The sequence below is a fragment of the Sarcophilus harrisii genome, chromosome 2, assembly GCF_902635505.1.
Source record: "Sarcophilus harrisii chromosome 2, mSarHar1.11, whole genome shotgun sequence".
Taxonomy (NCBI): Eukaryota; Metazoa; Chordata; class Mammalia; order Dasyuromorphia; family Dasyuridae; genus Sarcophilus; species Sarcophilus harrisii.
This window is the reverse complement of record NC_045427.1, coordinates 463,481,069-463,502,964: the sequence shown is the minus strand read 5'-3', so window position 1 is coordinate 463,502,964 and position 21,896 is coordinate 463,481,069. Positions and strand designations below refer to the sequence as shown.

Sequence of the window (21,896 nt, the reverse complement as noted above, 5' to 3'; positions counted from 1 at the left end):
TCCCCCATCCAAACATAGTATTCTATTTTACTAATATATAATTATTCAATTACAGATATAATATCATCATCATCATCATCATCATTATCATTTTATCATCAACTATGGAGTGAGAATTTATACCTAAGTTCTTAACTCGACAGTCTTGTCTCCAATATAGTGAAAAGGAATCCTAAAATCCAAATTTTAAATAGTTAATAGTGTCCCCAAGTACAAAGTTATAGCTAGGGAATAGGAGTTTCTTATTCACAGTCTCTATCACATATGCCTGCTTCATCAGAAGATGAAACCTTTCATTAATAGAGAAAGCTTATCAACTTTCCCTGTTTTAAGCAAATACTATACTATAAATTCCAGAGACACAAAAGAATAAATTAAGTAGTAGCTGATTGTTTTATGAAAAGTTACCAAAAGATTCCTTTAAACAGAAATCTAAAGCATATGAAATACTATCTTATTTAGAAAAAATGGAGTATACACAGAATCTTTCAGACCTATTTTGTAAGCAATGTTCATTTGGAAAATGAATTTTCCAATTTAAAAAAGGAGGGAAAGCGGAAAAATATTTATGATCAGAGGAAAACAGCTCAAAATAACGTGCTAGATTTCCTGCTTTTCCTCTTTTCTGCAAAGCTGAAAACTTTTCTTTAAATTCAGTTAAAATTCCAGGAGTAGAAAGGTTATTTATGCAGTTTGTGCAGTAGATGGGGAAAAGAATGGCACCATTTATTTAAGGCTCACATCTTACCTCACAAGGCTTGCCTCACAAGAGAGATACCATTCATAAATACATTAGGACTTTACCTGAGGCAAATGCTTTCCAGCTACAATGATACCATTGGGTGTTCTCTCTAGGATCTGCCACACCCTGTCATAGAAGCCCATGGGTGTTCTATTTAAGGATCCATCAATTTGACGCCTGTTCAGCCAACATCTGCAGACCAAAGAAAAATGCTCAGGATTCAAAAGCAAACTTGTTCTCCAATACTCGCCTTGCTATATGGATTAACTGTACCAGTAGGGTGAGCAATAAAAGACAAAACCCATCAATGATGCATATCTACTATGTGTTCCTAGGAACAATAAATATTTTATTGTAAAAACAGAGCTTGTGGGAGACAAAGAAAAATCCCCAAGACCTTAAAAAATTTAGTAGATGAAATGTTATTCTTTAGTAAGGAATTGGCCTCTCACTAAATGGTCTAAAGATCTGAACATTTAAACTATTGTTTTTTGGTTGTTGCTGTTTTTAAATAAAGGGAAGCAATATTAACATAACAATTTTTATTAATATAATACCCATGGATACAGAATTATAAAAGAGAACAAACAGTACAAGTATACTTTTGATTTAAATCTTGGTATAGTTTTGTTCTGCCTAAATACTGCAAAACTTCGGATCCTAGAAAATCAGCATCATTGTGTGTATTAGAAAGAGCATTTTATCTAGAGTCAGGAGACCCGAGTTCTAGTACTTGTTCTAATTAATACTTACTAGTTATGTTGACTGTGAGAAAATCATTTTACTTTCCTGAACCTCAATTTTCCCATATGCAAAATGGGGATACGAATGTCTGCCCTACCTAGGACAGTTGTACTGGGAGGAAACCTTCAAGTGCAACATAAATAATACATAAACACATTATTATTATTCCTTTGTATTACAATTAGAGAGTCAATTGCACCTCTGAATCTCCTGCTTTAATAGAGTACATAGTTATTCTCAGTAATATACTTTAATGCTTTGAATTTGCCTTCATTTGTGTGGATATCTTCCACAACTTCTTCTTGGGTGGTCTAAGTTGCTCTGTAAAAAATTATTTACAACTTGGTGACCTATCCTCTGGCAAAGCATCTCTTTACATTTGGGCTAGGCCTTAAATAAAAGGCACAAAGCCTTTGTATCGAGATATTTAATGAAATCTTTATTGCTGACTAGAGGTTCCTAGAACTCTAATTTGGCAGGCAATTTGCAAGAACTAGATTTCCCCATTCTAAGAAGAGGCACTGAAGAAGGACTTTGGTAGCAGGGCAAATGATAAAGCACTGAGCATCATAATAATAATGATTAACTACATTTATATAGTGCTTTAAGGTTTACAAAGTCCTAAACCACATCTCATTTGATCTTCACAAAAATCCTGGGAAATAGATACTAGTATTATTCTCATTTCACAATAGGGTTAACGCATGATTTGCTCAGGGCCACATAGTCAATGAATATCTGAAGCTGAATTTGAATATAAGTCTTCCTGGCTCCAGGTGCAGTGCTTTATCCATTGTACCAACCTAAAACATTCATGATCTAACTACAAGTACTTGCCTATATTATCAGAACAGTTAAGTTCTACAACACAACTTGCTATTCAACGTTGCACTATAAGACCCAAAAATCATTCATGAATTCCTTCTCCCTTTCCTGTCCCCCAAAACACAATTATCTTTGTGGGTGCTGGGGGCAGCAGGACGATGGTGGTGTATGTCCTGGGTTTTGGAAGGCTATAGCAGTGAAGTATAAGGTCAGGAAGTGGGTTCTAGCAACTTTGAAGACTTTGACTAGAGGCCTGGTGAGTACTGTGTGTCTCTCTAAAGATTATTAGACTAATGAAGACTAGAGAGGCTCATCCCTTTCAAGAAATGTATCAGCCTCCCTCCAAAGAAGTTTGTAATGATCTGTAAAGTTTCCAAATGTAAAAACACCCATCTTGGATATTATAAACTGCAAAACACAAGTTTATTCAGATAGCAACTAAATGAGAAGCACATCATAATGTAATTCTTTAAAGAATAAGAAGTGATAAGAGGGATTTTTTTTTTATTTTATCCAAAGGAATTTAGTCAAATGCAATATTCAAAAAAAACAAAAAAAACCAACCTTTCCTCATGAGATTGTTTCAGCTATAAGATGACTCTATAGCATCGCATCTTGTATTGTGTTAGGAGTCTGATAAACTACTATGTAGTACAGATAAGTAACAGATTATAGCACTAAGATAATATCTATTATTATAATGGAAGCAATGATAATGGGCATGCTTTAATTAGCATATGAAGAAGTCATTCATATTTGACCCAATCACTCTTATGTTTTATTTTTTGTTTGTTTGTTTCATGGAAATTGACCTAAATAACCTCTCATAATACTAATTATTAATTTCTTTGGAGAAGAAGGGGAATTGATAAAATATTAATTTAACAATATCAATTTGGAGGGAGATCTCTGGTGAATCTCTAGTCCTATGCTAAACACATTTCTCATCAATGATTTAAATGAAGGTATGGACAAAGTCTCCAGTGAAGTGATCCAGCAATCTCTGCTTGACCCTGTGGTGTTTAACATTTTTAAGAATGACTTAGAAAAAGACATCAATGTCTTATTTATCAAATTTTCAGATAGATTGGAAGGATAGCCAATACAATGGATGACAGAATTATGATCCCAAAATATTTTTATAAACTGGAGAACTAGGCTGAGATTATTAACATGAACTTTTACAAAGATAAATGTAAAGTTTTATATTTGCATTTTTTGAGAGAATTGGGGTTAAGTGACTTGCCCAGGATCACACAGCTGGTAAGTGTCAGAAGCCAGATTAGAAGCCAGGTCCTCTTCTCTCCAGGGACAATGCTCTCTATGCTACACTACCTAACTGCTCCTTAACATTTGCATTTAAAAAATAATAATTCATTTCATAAGTATAAGATATGGGTGGGATGATCAAATAAAGATCATTTTGTCTGGAAAAAAACTGGACTTTTCAGTGGATTGTGGACTCACTAAGAGTTAGCAGCATAGTGTGATGGCAATTAGGCCAATGCAATTTTGGACTACGTCAAAAGAAACATATTTTCCTGAAATAAGATGAAAGCTATGCTCTTCTTTGGTTAAACCATATTTAGAGTATTGTTATGCCACAGTTCTCTTTTATTGTCCTGACTCAGTTTTCCTAATTATCTTGACTCAGTTTATAATTGTTCTGTTCAGTCCTGCAAAACCAACCCTCCCTCTTTATTAGAATATTTGATAAGGATAAAAGATCTTATGTTTTAGAATATCATAATGCCTCTCCCCATCCCAAGCTACCAGAATGTCAGATACTGTCTTATCAAGATATCTCTCTCCATCTCCAGGGTTCCTTCCCCCATTATGTCATCGCTCTCCAGAGGCTCACCCCATGCTGTCAGAGTCCCTTTCCCGCTCTCAGCACCCTGACTCTGCCCCAGCCTCAGTCTACCCCCTGAGTCTGAGTCATGTGTATATAGGTCATTGAGAACTCACATTGTTTGCTAGATTCTTGGAGCCAATAGTCTCATTTAGCCCTGGGACCAAACCATGGATCCATTTGGTCCCAGTAAATCTCTCCCTTTTAAATAAATTATTAAATACTCTCTAATCTCAATCTTGCCTCAGTTTCTCCGGCATTACAGTATCATGTTCAAATTTGGGGTCCAGAATTTAGGGAGGGTTTTCATATGCCAAATAGTGTCTAGATGAATGAAACTAGGAAGGCCAAGTATATGTCATACAGAGCATACAAATGGATCAATTGAAAGAAGTGAGGATATTTAGCTTATGCGCTTACTATTAAGTATTAATAGTTAGAATAGTTAGATTTAGAATAGAATAGTTAGAGGAATTAAAAATTCCACTAAAATTCTCTAAGATAAAATTTCTCTAAATCTCATGTGGCCTAGGGCTTCCTCAGGGATACAAAACACACCAACATGATACAAGGCAGGAGGTTTCTGATTTATGTTTAAAGAAAAATAATTCCATAGAACTGTTCTATCTCCTTTCTACTTGATAGATATTTCCTTCTCCTCTCTCTGCCTTTTGTTGCTCAAGACCATTCTCTGTTTCTCCCCCTACCCCACAAACTATACATTTCCACTTAAATCCTTCCCCTTCTCTTTACTTTGGACCTTAACAAAAGTCTAGTATGGTCATACCTTTCTGGGACCATCCTTCTCTCAGTCCTACTTCTCCAAAGATGAAGCACAAAATAAGTAGCATCTCATTTATTTGTTTTTAACTCTGAAATGCAAATTATTCTTAGGGGCTTGTTTATTCATTTATGCATTCATTTGTTTATCCATTTATTTATTATGACATTGGGTTGGTTGGGGTTTTTTCTCTCTAGACCCAAAAACAACTCCTTCTTGTAGTAGAGTTAGCATCAACAATCATAGTAATAGTCATAGCTCACATTGTTCTTTAAGGTTAACAAAGCATTTTTCTTTGATTATCTTTGTGAAGGTAGTGTAAATATCATTCCCTACATTTTATAGTTAAAAAGACCGATATATAAAAAGGTGCAAGATGATGAAATGAAGCTGGTATATAGTTTTAAATTTAGAGGACTCTATGCACATAGAAGGGTCTTCTAATCTCATCTCAAACTTAATGTCCCTTAGACATCTTAAACTCCCCATGTCCAAAATTGAACAGATTATCTTTCCCCCAATTTGTCTCTTCTTCCTGACTTCCTTATTACTATGTAGGGCATGGCCTTACTCCCCAGTCATCCTGACTCACAACTTTGGTGTCATTTTCAATTTCTCTTTTACCCAGCTAACATGTCTCACATAGGCTCTCTGCTCTCTTCTGAAGCTGCTACCACTCTGGTACAGGTCCTCATGCCCTCAAACCTGGGTGAATGTGGTGGCATTTTTGGTTGGTCTCCTGCCCCTGGTCTTTTCTTACTATACTTCTATGCTCACTGAACTATCATAGTGATCTTCTGAAAGCACCGTTCTGAAAGGTCCATGTAATAGCACGCCATCCTCATGTTTTAATAAACTCAAGTAGTTCCCTATTAGCTTCAGGTTCAAATATAATATATATGCACATGTGTGCATGTTTGTATATGTATTTATATTTGTATATACTTATATAAACAACATACACACATAGACAGACAGACAGACAAACAGATAGATGAATGATATTTATTTAAAGCAAACAGGGCTAAGTGAATTGCCCAGAGTCAAACAGCCAGTAAGTGTTTGAGGCTGGATTTGAATTCCGGTGGTACTCTATTTACTGTACTATCTCACTGCCCAACATTAGGTTCATTACTGTTCCTCAAATAAGACAGTTTCAAAATCTAGACATCCCTCATGCCTAGAATTCTCTCTCTCCTTAACTGCCTTTCTTTCTTCCTTGATTTCCTCCAAGTCCCAGTTAAAACCTCACCTTTTACAAGAAGACTTTTCCTGATCTCCTTTAATGCTAATGCCTTTCCTCTGGGGATAATTTCCAATTTATATTATATATTGCTTGTTTGTATGCAGTTATTTGAATGTTGCCTCCCTCAATTAATCTGTGAGGTCCTTGAGAACATGGATTGTTTGTTTTTTCCTTTTTTATACCCTCAGTGCTTAGCACAGTGCCTGACACACAGTAGGAGCTTAATAGGAGCTTAATAAACGTGTGTTAACTTGACTTTATTCTTTACCTTCCATTCTGCTGAGGCTGGAGAATATCTAAGAGAAGTTGTTTAACTTCACTAGGTGACAGTTGGTATAAGTCCAAGGCCGGCATGTCCCCCCCACGAATCTGTAGCTCATACTTCATAGCATGGATAATCCACCTGAAACATAATAAATAATGCATTTTTAAGAATGGCTTATATTTTAAAAAATCATTTCATATTGTTCTTTGGGAATAACCTAAAGAGCACTGCACTGTTAAAAGGCATATCAGGAAAATCATAAATTGACTTTTGGGATAGTTAGTATAATTAATTTTATCAAGATCTCTAGAAAAGGGGTTTGTTCTAGCTTATGCTGTTTTGGGCACAAAACAGGGTTATGAGGTAAATACTTGGAGTTTTTTATTATATATATTGCATATACTAATTATATACAAATATACTGTAAACTTATATAGAAATAGATGTCACACTGTATTTTATACATTGGGCATGCACCAAAAAAAATGAACAGTGCATGAACAATTCATTTTGGAAATGGATCACAAGATGAAATTGATGTAAATGTTCCTCTCCCAGGGAGGGCACACATGCTTCACATATTTCCTCTTCCACTGCAGAAATTAACAGGGAACAAAAATTGAAACAAGAAAAAGAATGCTTGCCTTTGCAATAAAGGGATGGAATCAGATATGACTTAGTTATTCTGATATATTAGAAAAAATATTTTACTAGGTTTCAGAAGAACAAAGGGATTTAATTATTTTATGTTTAAATGACTTTACGGTTTAACTCTAGAAAGGTCTCTGAATTACATTCTTAGAAGTTTCATTTCTTTCATTTTATCGTATTTTAGTGGGAAAATCTGGATAAATCAGGTATATAAAGCAAAGAGAACTCTCAGAATCCCATATTGCCTCAAGGAAGTCAAATTCTATAAACTATTAAGAGTAAACTGGAGAATCTCTCTTTTATGCCACATGCATATATTTTTTTGCCTAAATGCTTCATTATGTAATGAATTATAGATAAACAGTGACACTAGGTCGTCTAGAAATGAAACAATTTTCCTTAAGCCTTCTACTTTACTCCCTTACTAAATATAGGAACATCTACCCAAGAAAACAAAGAATTAAATTTATTCCCTATATATGTCATATTTTTCTTGACAAAATAAGTTAAAAATGATAAATAGGAAAGGGAAAAAAATCTGCTTAAGGAAAATAAAAAGAAAGATTTTTAAAAAGAATTATATCTTTTTCCTTTGTCTATCCATGTTTCTAATGCAACCACTGGCTTACATAAGAACTTATATTTCCCTCAAAGCTATTTAAACTACTGGAAATGATATAAATCTAATGTAGCAGGACAGTAGTGATAGCTAGAGTACAGTTTAGAAGAAGTGGGCATACGGGGACCAAATAGCATAAGAATCTTTGTTCTATAATATTTCCTTGGACAAAATAATCAATACCTCCTAAAAATGAAGACAATAGCTCTAAAGACTATGAATTATTTTTAAGCAAAAAATAAAGTAATTAAGTGAACATGTGCTTAAGAAATATATTTAGGAAAGAAATGAACACATCTTTAAGAAAGAGAAGGAGGGGGGCAAGGAGGAAATATGAATCATGTAGAACAGGACTTCTCAAGCTTTTTCTACTTGGAATCCTTTTAAGTATGAGAAAATTTTACATGACCTCAGGTATATAGGTATATAAATTAAAAAATCAAATATTTACCGATAATTAACAAATTTATGATCTCCACAATCAGTTATGAGGCCTCCCATGGGGTTAGAAAGAAGCTGGGATGTAGAGCACCCCAAATACTTTCTGATTAGGTATGACTTACCATTTTACCAATAATAACAAACACATTAAATATATTACTTCCTCAAAGAACTGAAGGGGAAAGAAAGAATAAGATCCACATGACTAGCAAAGACAAATGACTTTTTCATTTGTTGTTCCTTTTTATTGCTTACCACATTTAATTGATGTATTCTTCAAATATATAAAGGTATAAGGAAATCGTTGTATAAATGCCTCTGTGCTAAAGTTGATTATGAATTAGCTCTGATACTGTTTCCATGACTCCTCCGTACATGAAATGAAATTGTCCACTCAGTGGCTCTAATCTGTGAATTGAATCACCTGATCTTTGCTTTTAAGACTAAAGAAAGAGAAGTTTTCTCATTACTTTTCAGTTAGTTTTGAGTTAATTTACACTTCATCTTCCTAAGTACAGTTTGGAATAAGGCTTTACCAATACTTACCTCGAGCCTTCACTAAATATCCAAATGCCACCACTGAAAGAGTTTTAGAAATCACCATTTAAAAAAAATAGGTTACCATTTTTATTTTTAAATTCTTCCTACTAATTACTGATTGATTAAAAATGGTTCATTATATCTCTTTGACAATTGCTATTGTCACACATAAGTGGATGACATGAAACAAGAAATTTTAATTCTCTTTTTTCAATTTATAAAACTTCATCAGTTTACACTAATTTTTAAAATTTTTGTCTCAGTATCCTTATTGCTCAGTACTGTGCCTTGCATTTAATAGCTACAAAATGATTTCTTATTGAATAAATAATCTATAATTATAAATATTAATATTATAAAAATATATGGTAATAATCTATAATTATATAATAAATAATAAATATAATGATGAAAAATTAGCAATGCATGTTTTTGAGTTATTTTTGTGAATAATAATTTTCATCCACATGATAATAAATGGATTTGACATTTATCAGAATAATAAAATATCCAAACTTCTAACAGAGAAGAGTCACATAATCTTTAGAATTGTCAATCTAAAGGAAATATCTCTTAGGCACATTTTCATTAGGTTTCTTCATTTTGTTGTTTAAGGAATCACTTCCATCTGAACTTGGATTTGATCAATATTTGAATATCAATTTTTTAAAAAGAGGCTAAAGTATGTTTAAACAGGATAGAACTATAATTTGACAATAAATTTTGAAGTAAAAAAAAAAAGCGAAATTGTCTCCAATTGAATTCCAGGTGCTTAAACAAGACTTAAAAGCCTGAAGAAAGTGAATCCCTAAGTAGAGACAAATGCAATAACCAAAACTATTTTAGGAGTTTTTGAAACAATTAATAAAGATATGTAGCAATGGCTCTGCCTAACCACTTGTACTCACTCCTACTGACAAGGTCACACTTTCAGATTGAGCAGACAATTCTAGGGGGAGAGCACTTAATGTAAAAGAAGGATTTTTAAAAGTAAAGGAGGAGGACAGGTAGAATGATGATGATCCATGGGTCACTTTTTTTTTTTTTAACTGAATTTCATCTGCCTAGAAAAGCAGAAATTTGCTTTACTTGCCATAATCAAATGAAAAAGTGGCAGTCACATACTTGTGACCAAACCAGCCTTTCTTAAGTATCAAGACTTCACTAGGGGACAATGAATTTCTTAGCACCGATTTAAAAGTGTAAAGAAGTACATTAGTATTACTTCACAGACTTAGGAAATAAACTTGCCAGTCAAAAATTTCTCTTGCTATGAGATTTGGCAAGGATAAATGTACATGTAATTTTCTCCATATGCCCCAGTCAAGAAATAAAATATAGTACCTGGAAGTCTGACACTATCAGTAAACTAGAATAGTCAACACTTTCTGCAAAATGTCTAAAACTGCAGAGCTAATAGGCAGACTTCAAATATTTTTTAGTGATCAGGAGAATGCTTTACTGGAAATTTGTAAAACAGATTTCTTCATATGATTCATATGAACACTGAAAAAGAGGTAATGTGATTAGACAGATAGAGTTTTATGCACCAGTTAGGGAAGGCTGGCTCCTACATTCTATCATTGGAGCTGATGACTAAAAGAGAATTAGAATGCATTCATCATTATACTTCTTTTTTTCTTATATTAAAGATCAAAAATATAGATATTTTAAGAATATCAAAAACATGGAAGAAGAAAAGGTAACTTGACATGAATTTAGAATTCCAATTATGATCTCTCTCTTTTTTATTTTTGCTTGACCATAAAAATGACAATCTTATTCCTGAAAAGATACCTGCCTCAAAGACTGTTAATTTATAATGTTATCAATAGCTTGGATTATAACATGGATGGTATACCTATTTTTAAATTTATTTTTTTAAAAATAATAATAGTCTTTTATTTTTCAAAATACACACAAAGAACATTCACCCCTTGCAATACCTTGTATTCCAAATTTTTCTCCTTCCTTTCCCACCTCCCCTTTTCCCTAGATAGCAAGTAATCCAATATAGGTAAAATGTGCACTTCTTCTAAATATATTTCCACATTTATCACGGGTTCATAAGAAAAATCAAATCAAAAGGGAAAAAATGAGAAAGAAAAAACAAGCAAGCAAAAAACAACAACAACAAAGCTGAAAATACTGTTGTAATCCACATTCAGTTCCCATAATTCTCTCTGGAGGCAGATGGCTTTCTCTATCACAAGTCTATTGGAATTGGCCTGAAACATGTTATTGAAAAGAGCCAAGTAAGTGAATGGCACAGCTATAAAAAAATGCATATAAGAATGATGATGATTTGTGTGGATTTAGTTTATATTTTGTTACTTTGCTATAATCATTCTTCCAATTAACATTTTATTTGAGTCTTCAGAATTTGAAAAGCATATCATATCATCTGCAAAAAAGTTTTATTACCTCACTTCCTATTCTGATTTCTTATATTTATTTTTTTCTCTTATTGCTTTTGCAAGTATTTCCAATACAATATTGAATAATATTGATGACAGTGGCATGAAGCTGTGAAGGAGAGCTAACACAATGGATGACAGTAATGATCCATAAATACTTCAATGGACTATAGGAAAAGTGGCCAAAATTAATAAAATAAAATTTAATAAAGTTAGGCTTGAAGTTTTATACTTGCATTCAAAAGCACAAGATGAAGGGGTATGGTGAGATAAATAATTAGTATGAAAGATATTTGGATTGTAATCAATCTGAGGAAGTCGAAAAATGGACACTATCTTAGGCTGCATTGAAATGAGAACCTTTAGAATGAATAAGGAGATAATTTCATTGTATTCTACTCTGGATCTGACCATAAACAAAGTACTGTGACAGCTCTAGTTGCTATATTTTACAAACAACATTGAAAAATAGTAGTATGTGCAGAAGATGGAAGCTAGGATGCTTGGAAAATTGGAAAATAGTATGGCTACTCATTGACCAACACCCTATATCAAGTTAAGACTGATTCATTGTTGGTGGAGTTGTGAACGAATCCAACCATTTTGGAGAGTAGTTTGGATCTATGCTCAAAAAGTTATCAAACTGTGCATACCCTTTGATCCAGCAGTGTTACTACTGGGATTATATCCCAAAGAGATTATAAAGAAGGAAAGGGACCTGTATGTCACGAATGTTTGTGGCAGCCTTTTGTAGTGGTAGAAACTGGAAACTGAATGGATGTCCATCAGTTGGAGAATGGCTGAATAAATTGTATATGATAATTATGGAATATTACTGTTCTGTAAGAAATGACCAACAGGATGATTTCAGAAAGGCCTGGAGAGACTTACACTAACTGATGCTAAGTGAAATGAGCAGGACCAGGAGATCATTATATACTTCTACAACAATACTAGATGATGACCAGTTCTGATGGATCAGGCCATCCTCAGCAACGAGATCAACCAAATCATTTCTAATGGAGCAGTAATGAACTGAACTAGCTATACCCAGAAAAAGAACTCTGGGAGATGACTAAAAACCATTACATTGAATTCTAATCCCTATAGTTATGCACACCTGCATTTTTGATTTCCTTCACAAGCTTAATTGTACAATAATTCAGAGTCTGATTCTTTTTGTACAGCAAAAATAATGTTTTGTCATGTATACTTATTGTGTATCTAAGTTATATTTTAATATATTTTAACATCTACTGGTCATCCTGACATTTAGGGAGGGGTGGGGTAAGAGGTGAAAAATTGGAACAAGAGGTTTGGCAATTGTTAATGCTGTAAAGTTACCTATGTATATATCCTGTAAATAAAAGGCTATTAAATAAAAAAAAAAAAAAAAAAAAAGAGAGATCCAAAAAAAAAAAAAAAAAAAAAGTTAAGACTGAAATGGGTTAATGATGTAAACATAAAGGATGATACTATAAGCAAATTAAGAGAACAAAGAATAGTTACCTCTCAGATTTGTGGAGAAGGAGGGAATTTGGGAATGGAAAAATGGGAAAAAACATTTATATCCAAAGGCTCTGATAAAGGCCTCATTTCTAAAATATATTGAGAATTGACTCAAATTTATAAGATTGCAAGCTATTTTCCATTTGACAAATGGTCAAAGGAGATGAACAGATAATTTTCAGATGAAGAAATTAAAGCCATTTATAGTCATTTGAAAAATGCTCTAAATCATTATTGATTAGAGAAATGCAAAAAAGACAACTTTGAGGTACTACTACATACCTCTCAGATTGGCTAAGATGATAAGAAAAGACAATGACAAATGAGATATGGAAAAACTGGGACACTGCTACATGGTTGGTGAAGTTGTGAACTGCTTCAACTATTCTGATGAATAATTTGGAACTATGCCCAAAAGGATATCAAACTGTGCACACCCTTTGATTCAGCAGTATCTCTACTGGGTCCGTATCTCATAATGATCATAAAAAAGGGGAAAATACCCATGTGTGCAAAAATGTTTGTGGCAGTCCTTTTTTGTAGTAGCAAGGAACCGAAAAGTGAATGGATGCCCATCAGTTGAGAAATGACTGCATAAATTATGATATATCAATGTAATGGAATATTATTGTTCTATAAGAAACAATCAGCAGGATGGTTTCAGAAAGGCCTGGAGAGACTGACATGAACTGATGCTGAGTGAAATGAGTTAGAACCAAGAGAACATTATACACAGCAGCAACAAGATTATGTGATGATTAATTCTGATGGAGTTGGCTCTTTTGAACAATGAGGTAATTCAGGTCGGTTCCAATAGACATGAGGGAGAGAGCCATCTGCATCCCGAAAAAGAACTATAAAAATTAAATGTGATTGAATGTGGATCATACATAGTATTTTCACCTTTTTTTGTTGTAGTTTGCTTTCTTTTTTTTTCCTTTCTCATCTTTTTTTTTCCTTTTTTGGTCTGATTTTTTTGTGCAACATAATAAATGTGGAGAAATGTTTAGAAAAATTGCACATGTTTAACCTATATTGGATTACTTGCTGTCTGGGAGAAAGGGGTGAGGAGAAGGGAGGCAGAAAAATTTGGAACACAAGATTTTGCAAGGTTGAATGGTGAAAAATACCTTCATATTTATTTTGAAAATAAAAAGCTATTATAAAAAATAAAGGCATAGTAGGAAGAAAAAAACAATAACAAAAAAAAAAAAAAAAAAAGAAGAAGAAGAAGAGGCTTCATTACTCTCAGTAGCAGAAATGTGAAATAATAATGATACTGAATGACCATTTCTAGGAGTCAGCTCTGTAAGTCACACACAGAGTTTGGGGAATCAGTGGATGAAGCTTTTCTGCTTCATGATTGCTTACATGTGATTCTTAAAGTAGAGATGAAAATGGCTGATAAAATAAACCTCAGAAGAATCTCCTACTAAAACCTGAGTGACAGACCTGCGGGAGAAATCAGTTGATTGGAGGCCTTTACAGTAATGGGCCTGTCAAGGACTTGATTTCTTTTAACATGAAAGCTGGCATACAAATCAATAATGAGACACCAAATCAAATCATTATCAGTCTAGACTACTATTCCTGTGAGAAGGTTAATTTTGCTCAGTGAAGTGCTTGATGGTGGTAAAGTTTAGGAAACTGAATCCATTGGAAGAACATTGGGGGAAAAAAGAATAGGAGTAGAATTATTGGCTTAAAAGCGATATAGGGAGTAGGTAATATAAATAAGCAGACTTTTGGGAGGCTATTTAAAATAAAGGCATTACTCTATTTCTCTGTCTCTGTCTCTGTCTCTGTCTTTCTTTGAAGGTAAATTCTAGACAAGATTCATTGCATTATGATTAAGTTAAATATTTTGCTATGAAACTACAGTTTTAAGGATTTGTACTTATCATTTCCTAATGGCAACTATTAGTATTTTGTGAAGGATGCAATGTCCAAGTCTGACTAAGCAAGCAATCCTTTCATCAATAATTACCTGCTGAAAGAGAGATTGTTACAGAAAAGACAGACTAAGGTAACTCTTAAATGCTCTACAAAATTATGAGTAAGAAAAATGTTACTTTCTAATAATCTCAATTTCTAATCATCAAAGAATCATAGTAATTTGCACAGGACTGACTGCATAGGACTGTCTGCAAAAACTAAGTTTAATAATTCATGAGAAACTTAGTTACACAGAAGTCTGTTCATGAATAATTTGGCCACCATTTTAAAGTCAATTTTTGAAATCATTCAAGTGGAATTGCAAGGTGACTTTTAGAAGTAGTTTATATATATATATATATATATATATATACACATACACACACACACACACATATACATATAATTATGATCGTAAGTAAATTATCAGGCACTAAGTAATCTAACAGAAATGGAAGCGCATGGATGGTAAGGATTCAATGAAAGGAAGAATTAATAGATTCATGTGGAAAATACAAAAATAAAATTTTCCTTTTCCAAGATGCTGTTATTCAGTTATGTCTGATTCTTTGTGACTCCTATGGAGTTTTTCTTGTAAAAATATCAGAGTCCTTTGCTATTTCCTTCTTTAGTGAATTAAGGCAAATAGAAGTTACATGATTTTCCAAGGTTACATAGCTAGTAAGTATCTGAAGTCAGATCTTGTTGATTCCAGTCCAGTTCTCTATCCACTGAGCTATCTAGCTGCCTCCAAAGCAAAGAGAGATTAAATGCTTTGCCCAGTTATACAGCTAGTAAATGTCTGAGACTCAGGGCTTATGTTTTATGCAATCAGCCATAACAATGAGTCCCTGAGTTCTTATACAGGACAAAGGTGATCAAATAATGTGTATGTTTTGTAACATTTCATAACGTGGGGAAAATGTCCTATCTTTACTGACATATAATGGGCTTAAAATAGGTCTGTAAGGAAATTTTTATGGTCTCCACTGTCATATTTGGATGAACAGATTTCAAATCAGAGATTATAACATATTTATCAAATACCCTGATAAAAAGAATATGAAAATCTAAAAAGGCCATCCAAAGAATTAAATTAGTAGGTAGGAGGGAAGGCACCATGATGTAGTAGAAAGAAAACAGGATTTGGAATCAAGAAGCCTGGGGTTCCTTGTCTAAATAATGCTTGATTTGAATTAGATGATCCCTAAGATTTCTTCCAACTTTACATTTTATAACTCCCCTTTTTGGGGGATTGAACCAAAGGACTTCTGTTAGGAGAGTCAAGGCAGTTGTTAACAGCAGATTTAATCTCCTGTTTCTGGCATTCCATTTCTTAGTCCTAGTTATATCATAATCAATTATAGCAATTCATATGTGCTCTATACTTTATGCACTAAAAGTTGTCTATTGATATTAACCCAGAAAGGATCCATTTGCAGGGACTTAGAGTATACAACAAGTTCCTAGACTGTTTATACTTCCCTAGTCAACAAGTTGAAGTAATACTGACGTTAGAAAAATTACAAGATATCTTACTTAGTACTTGCTTTCAAACTCCTTAACAATTTTTTATTCAACAAAAGATAAACAGATTCATAATAACATGCTGATATCAGCTTGTTTTGTAGATATAGCCATAGAATGAAGAGTATTACCTCAAAAACAAACAAACAATAAACATTAAGAAGTGGTGAAAAGGGGAAATGAGTCTGCAGAAAGTTCCAAACAGTGAATGGAAGTGAGACCTGGTTAAACTAAGTCACGTCAAATAGAGGGAAGACAGAAAAAAAAATTTGTGAAAAATGAAGTAGGTCTGCTGGCATTTCTATGGACATGCTGTTTCAATGATGAAATTCAGAACACCATATTTAGACCCTCAATGTCGTATTGGGAAGTGAGGATGAGATTTTATCAGTGTGATAGAGAGCCTGAGCCAGAACAAGAACATGAAGAAGAAATCCATTGTGAAGGTAACACGATTTTGAAAACATTGAGGCATCAAGGCATTCATAGTTACTCTACAAAGATAATTAATTTTGTTCCCCCCAAATCTCTTATGTTTCATAATGTTAATAGAATGTAATCCTTGTAGTATACAAGGGAATGATTTAAGGACTTCTAAATTGAATCAATAAATTGAAATTATTTCTTTGGAGAACATCGGGAATTCCATTTTTACAGCTATTTCTTTGGTCATGGTGGGGGCAGATTTAGACTCTTTCATCTCACAGCAACTTTAATTTACTGGAGACCTAATTTATTTCCTATATCTAAGAAGGTGCTATATGCCATGAAAAATACAAAGGCACGGAACTTTTCCACAAGGAGTTTATAGTCTAAGTTGGAAAGAGAAAATAAACATATATGAAATTAAAGAAAAATATGAAATAATACATGATTAAGTTTAAATTGTTGAGAGTGGACTATAAGTATATAGGAAGCAGTACCTGGACCTGTTTCCCAGAGAAAGAGTAATTATATAAACAGATAAAAAGGTGTTTTTTAAAAGTATGTAATTCTTTTTGTATCTAAAGTGTCAAAGAGACGAATACTACAAAGCAATCAGACCCCGGTATCCTTTTGTGTCTGAAATGTTCCATCATCACATAAATGAGTGAAAAGAAAGAAGTGCTACGATCTACTCCTTCTCTTTGTGTGTGTTTCTATCTTCTGCATTATCATGATACATTATCATGATTGCACAAACGATGAAGCTTAGCATCTGTGCAAATTGAAGTTCATCTGGTATTTCTTCAGAGGACAAGTTTTGTTATATTGCATTTTTATAACTGGAATTTTAGAGTTTTCCTTTGTTACATTACCAAAGATTGTTCAAATGGCTCAAATGAATTATTAAAATGATTGACTGTCAGTTTTTTATGCTACAATTATTATAAAGAAGGAGAGAACTAATTTCCTTAATTCAACAACACTATATATGGATAAACTCTTTGAGGTAGGATCACTGTGTGTAGTACAATGTAAGAGAGGAGTGGATTTAGAGTTAGAGGTTAACAAGTTCAGATCCTAGTTTTGCATCCCACAGCTATGTGTCCCTAGGCTATTCACTTATTTATCTTCTTTCTTTAAAGCAAAAATTTTGGACAAGATGGCCCCTATGCTGTTTCTAGTCCAATAATCCTATAAATGAGGTGTTGCATGTATGTTTATTCCTTGACTCTTCTTTTTTGTGCTATTGAGTTATTCATTTCTCATTAAATTTTCCTTCATAATATCGCTTATATTCTCCCTTTTCTATTTCTTTTCATACTTCACTTCTGCCCCTTCATTGTCTTCTACCTGAACTGTGATCACCATGATTCTAATCCCTTTCTCTGATCTTGCCTACATATTACCACAAAATTAGTCAAAGTATATATAAGTATATTATATATAATAATGTCTATGTATCAGCCACTATACTAAGGACTTTAAAAATATTTTTTTTTACTCTTCACACAACTCTGTGAAATGTTACAATGCTATTATTATCCCCACTTTGCACTTTCAGGAAACCGAATCAAACAGGTTAAATTACTTGCCTAAAGTCAAAGAGTAAGTGCCTTTTAAAAAGACACCTCATAGAAGAAGATCATGAGATTTCAGTGGGCAATTTAATGTGAATATCACAGCCAAAAAAATAAGTCCTAATCTATGTTGCAGTGAGAGACATAACATCCAGATTATTCTGGGAAGTAACAATTCCAAATTATTCTATCTTGTTCAGATCCAAACTATAGTATCATATTCAATTTTGTTTGCTAGATTTCAAACAGAACATAGATAAGCAGAAGCACTTCCAGAAGTTGTCAACTAGTATGGAGAGGAGACTAGAAAACATGCCACATGAAGATTCATTTAAGGAATTGGGGACATTAAATCTTGAGTATAGAAGACTTAGGGAGTACATGACAGTAGTGTGACCTGTTATGTGCAAGAAGGAATAAGTTTATTCTGCTGAGCGTCAGAACACAGAACTAAAGGCAATAGACAGAAGCTGGTTTGCGGGGAGAGGTTATGGTTTGATAAGAAGAAAACTTCCTATCATCTAGAGCTCTGTAAAATTAGAGTGAGCTATCTCACGAGGTAGTAGACTTTCTAAGAATGATTTAGAGGAGGATCTTGATACCTATAAATTTGATTTAATGATCTTTGAGGATCTTTAGAAGTCTCAGATTCTGTGATTTCTAAAAACTTAAATTTTGTGCATGTCATCCCATGCTCCTATGTCTTTGGAGACCTTTAAGTAAAGACTAGATGACCACTTATCAAGGATGCTATAGAAGAGACTTCTATTCAAGAAATATGTTTACTGGATAAATTATAAGGCCCTATCATTCTCTGAGATTCTATGCTTAATGGGTGAATGAAAAAAAAGCATTTATTAAATTAATACTATGTGATAAACACTGTACCAAGAACTAGAACTAGAAATAGAAAAAGCAAGATGATTTTCTGGGAGAGATTGGGGAAGAGGTAACAAATATGAGACGTCAACTGCAGGGAATAAGGAAAAGGCTAGAAGTCCTTGAGTTGCAGTAATGGGGAAGATGGGAAAACTTAGGAATTTTTAGGATACATGATGATTGTGATCAAAGGAGCACCAGAACTATGCAAAGCACTAAGAGAAATAGGAACTATTTACATATAGACCTTTGCTTCAATTGATGTCATTGACTTGAATGAGTTGTCTCCATCTAAAAAAAATCTATGCATTCATACAATCAGGCTGTTATTCACCTACAAATGCTACAAGTATTATTAGCAGACTCCACCATTAAACTATGCTAAAGACATTTCAGGGACATACATAAAAAAGAGGGTCAGAGGCCATTACTGTTTACTTGAATAGTGGGAACATAAAGCAAAAAATTAATTCTAAGATGAACTCCAGGATAATGAAAATTTAAGGCTTTCAGTAAATTTTCCCATGATGAGGTTTCTCTACCATAGATAAATACCAAATCATATGCTACAAAACTGACATTTATGTCTTTGGTGGCACGGTATTTAATGGAAAGAAGCAATATTTCTCATGATAAGCAAACACTGAATACTGAATAGAAGAAATAAAACACTAGGAAAACTATTTTTGGAATATGCTAAACAGATATTGTTCCCAAGAAGTCTGGGAAGCTTTAGGTCAGATTTAGTGATTCAAGAAAGGAGGGTATGGCTGATATAAAAGGACATAAATTAAGCCTCAAAAAGTTGGATTAGCAATAAAGGTAAAATTGCTAGGGACTGAAAAAATATGGCATCATAAAATCTTGGAAAACTGTTAACCTTGACTATAAAGCTTTGTTTAAGGATCTGGTAGAATGACTCATACCTTCAGAGGACCTCCTAATTATAACACTCATTACACAGTATGTACCTTGGAATAGTAACTTATACTTTACAGCTTGTCTCAAAGAAATGTTTTACTATGGTAATAAAGTATTTTTTTTAGCTTCAATATCCTACTATGGTCAAGAGGTTAGAATTTAAAAGAATGAAATAAACAGGTTCAAATATATCAAGATGGAACCTACTGTTTTTAAATGTGATTTTAAATGTCTCTAAATCTTCAAGGAAAAAATTTTAATGGGTGTAAGGATGAAGGTTATGTTCTATACTGAGAGAGAATAGTAATGTCTTTTCCCACCAAAACAAAACAAAGAAGAGGATAAAAAATAAAATGCATTATAGTTCACACCCAACAAATACATTTTTCCCAATTAATCTTTTAACGTAATATAAATAATTAATAAAGCTTCCTTGGGAAAAAAAAAGTCTAGTGTGTTACTGTACATGTGCAAAATTACCTCCCTCAAAAAGGAGGCAGGATTTTTGAAGAAAAGATTCAGCATCAACAAAGCCTTCTTTGCCTACTTTTAATTTCTGATGAGGTCCCAAGGCTCAGTGTTTTAAACTTAGTCATGCAAGGTAAAGCAGTAAAGTCTTAAAAGAACCATAATTCTAACTCACTTCTTCCCCTTCCTCACTGAAAACTTTACAGGATATATGTCTACTTTACCCTCTATTATTGTTAGAATAATTTACTCTCTCTGTCTCTTCTTGAAGTGAATCAAATTGTATCTATGGTGATAAAGTGTAATTCAAAGTATTTTGCATGAATTTACAGCTGTTTAAACTTACTAGATTTGATCTTGCCAACAGAGTGAGTTATTCTTGTTGTTTATCCTTCATTTTCTTAGGGGGGCAATGACCTCACAAATGATGTGTTGACTTACTTGTGAACTGGATTTAATGAGACAGAGTTGCACAGTCATCAGTCTCATTCTCTCTTTCAGATTCATCAAAGTCCAGTGGCAAGACAGAAATTAGAATGACCAGCAATGGCCCAGGATGCAGTGGATGTTCTGATCTGATCAAGTTTTCAGGATTCCACAGTGCCTGGTTCATGGCCATTGGCCATGACCAAACTGATCTATCCATTCCACTGGAGTAAAGAATTCCCTACTCACCAACTATGCTTTATTTAGGCATATTTAGAGTTAAATGTTTCTTGTACCACACAAACTTTCGCTCAAAAAATCAAGCAATGACTTTATGACCTAAAATTTAATGTATTTTCCAAAATGCTTAACTCACTAAACTTATGGCAGAGCTTATTAAAGGGCTCATCCAACTTCAGCAACCCCACTGCTACAAATGAAATAATTTCTACTTACCCAATTCGTATTTTCAGCATGCCACTGAATAGTTCAGGATTATTAGATATGATCCAGCCAATATGAATGACAAGTTCCTGCTGAATAACAGCTTCCCTTTCATCATGTGTATTACACTTGTAATAGATGATATTCTTAATCACTCCTGGAGACAAAGGATTAGAAATCACCTCTTCTTCGTGCCCAAAAGCCCCCAGAGTTACCTATGAATGAATTAAAACATTAGTTAAAACAATTGGCTACTAAGAGGTAAATTAACAAATCAAAGTCAGGCTAGGTTGTATTTTACTATATAGGCTAAGGATGCAGAGTAAGCATTTAGTTGTTTGGACTATTTATAGGAATAATTCTCAAAGATGGGTCTGCATCTTTCATGGTTATCTAATGCATGGCCCCAAAAATAAGTGTACATAAGGTAGAAAAGGGGCTAAAGGTTTGGGATAGATTATGTGGGTATGTTTTTCTTTTTCTTTCTTTTTTTTTTAATCTTGAGTGAATTTAGTACTATACATCACTGGTTAGATTTGTTATACCATTCTTGCCAAATTATATATGAAGAAATGTATTTTGATCAATAATTTTTCTAGCTTGGACTGCCATCTACCTTCCTCTGACCTCTTGTCATGTTTAAAGTTTAGACCACACAATT

The 21,896-nt window shown here is 33.4% G+C and overlaps 1 protein-coding gene across 6 annotated transcripts in view; it reads right to left on the bottom strand.

Annotated features, from left to right (window-relative positions):
• PHKB (phosphorylase kinase regulatory subunit beta) overlaps positions 1-21,896 on the bottom strand; it is a 254,816-nt gene that overhangs the window by 8,886 nt on the left and 224,034 nt on the right. For all 6 annotated transcript variants that reach the window (XM_031954432.1, XM_031954430.1, XM_031954428.1 and 3 more), the window contains 3 exons: positions 21,248-21,450; positions 6,459-6,593; positions 805-934 (listed from right to left, as the gene is read on the bottom strand). In XM_031954432.1, the coding sequence (XP_031810292.1) occupies positions 805-934; positions 6,459-6,593; positions 21,248-21,450 (468 nt within the window). The remainder of the gene's footprint in view (positions 1-804; positions 935-6,458; positions 6,594-21,247; positions 21,451-21,896) is intronic.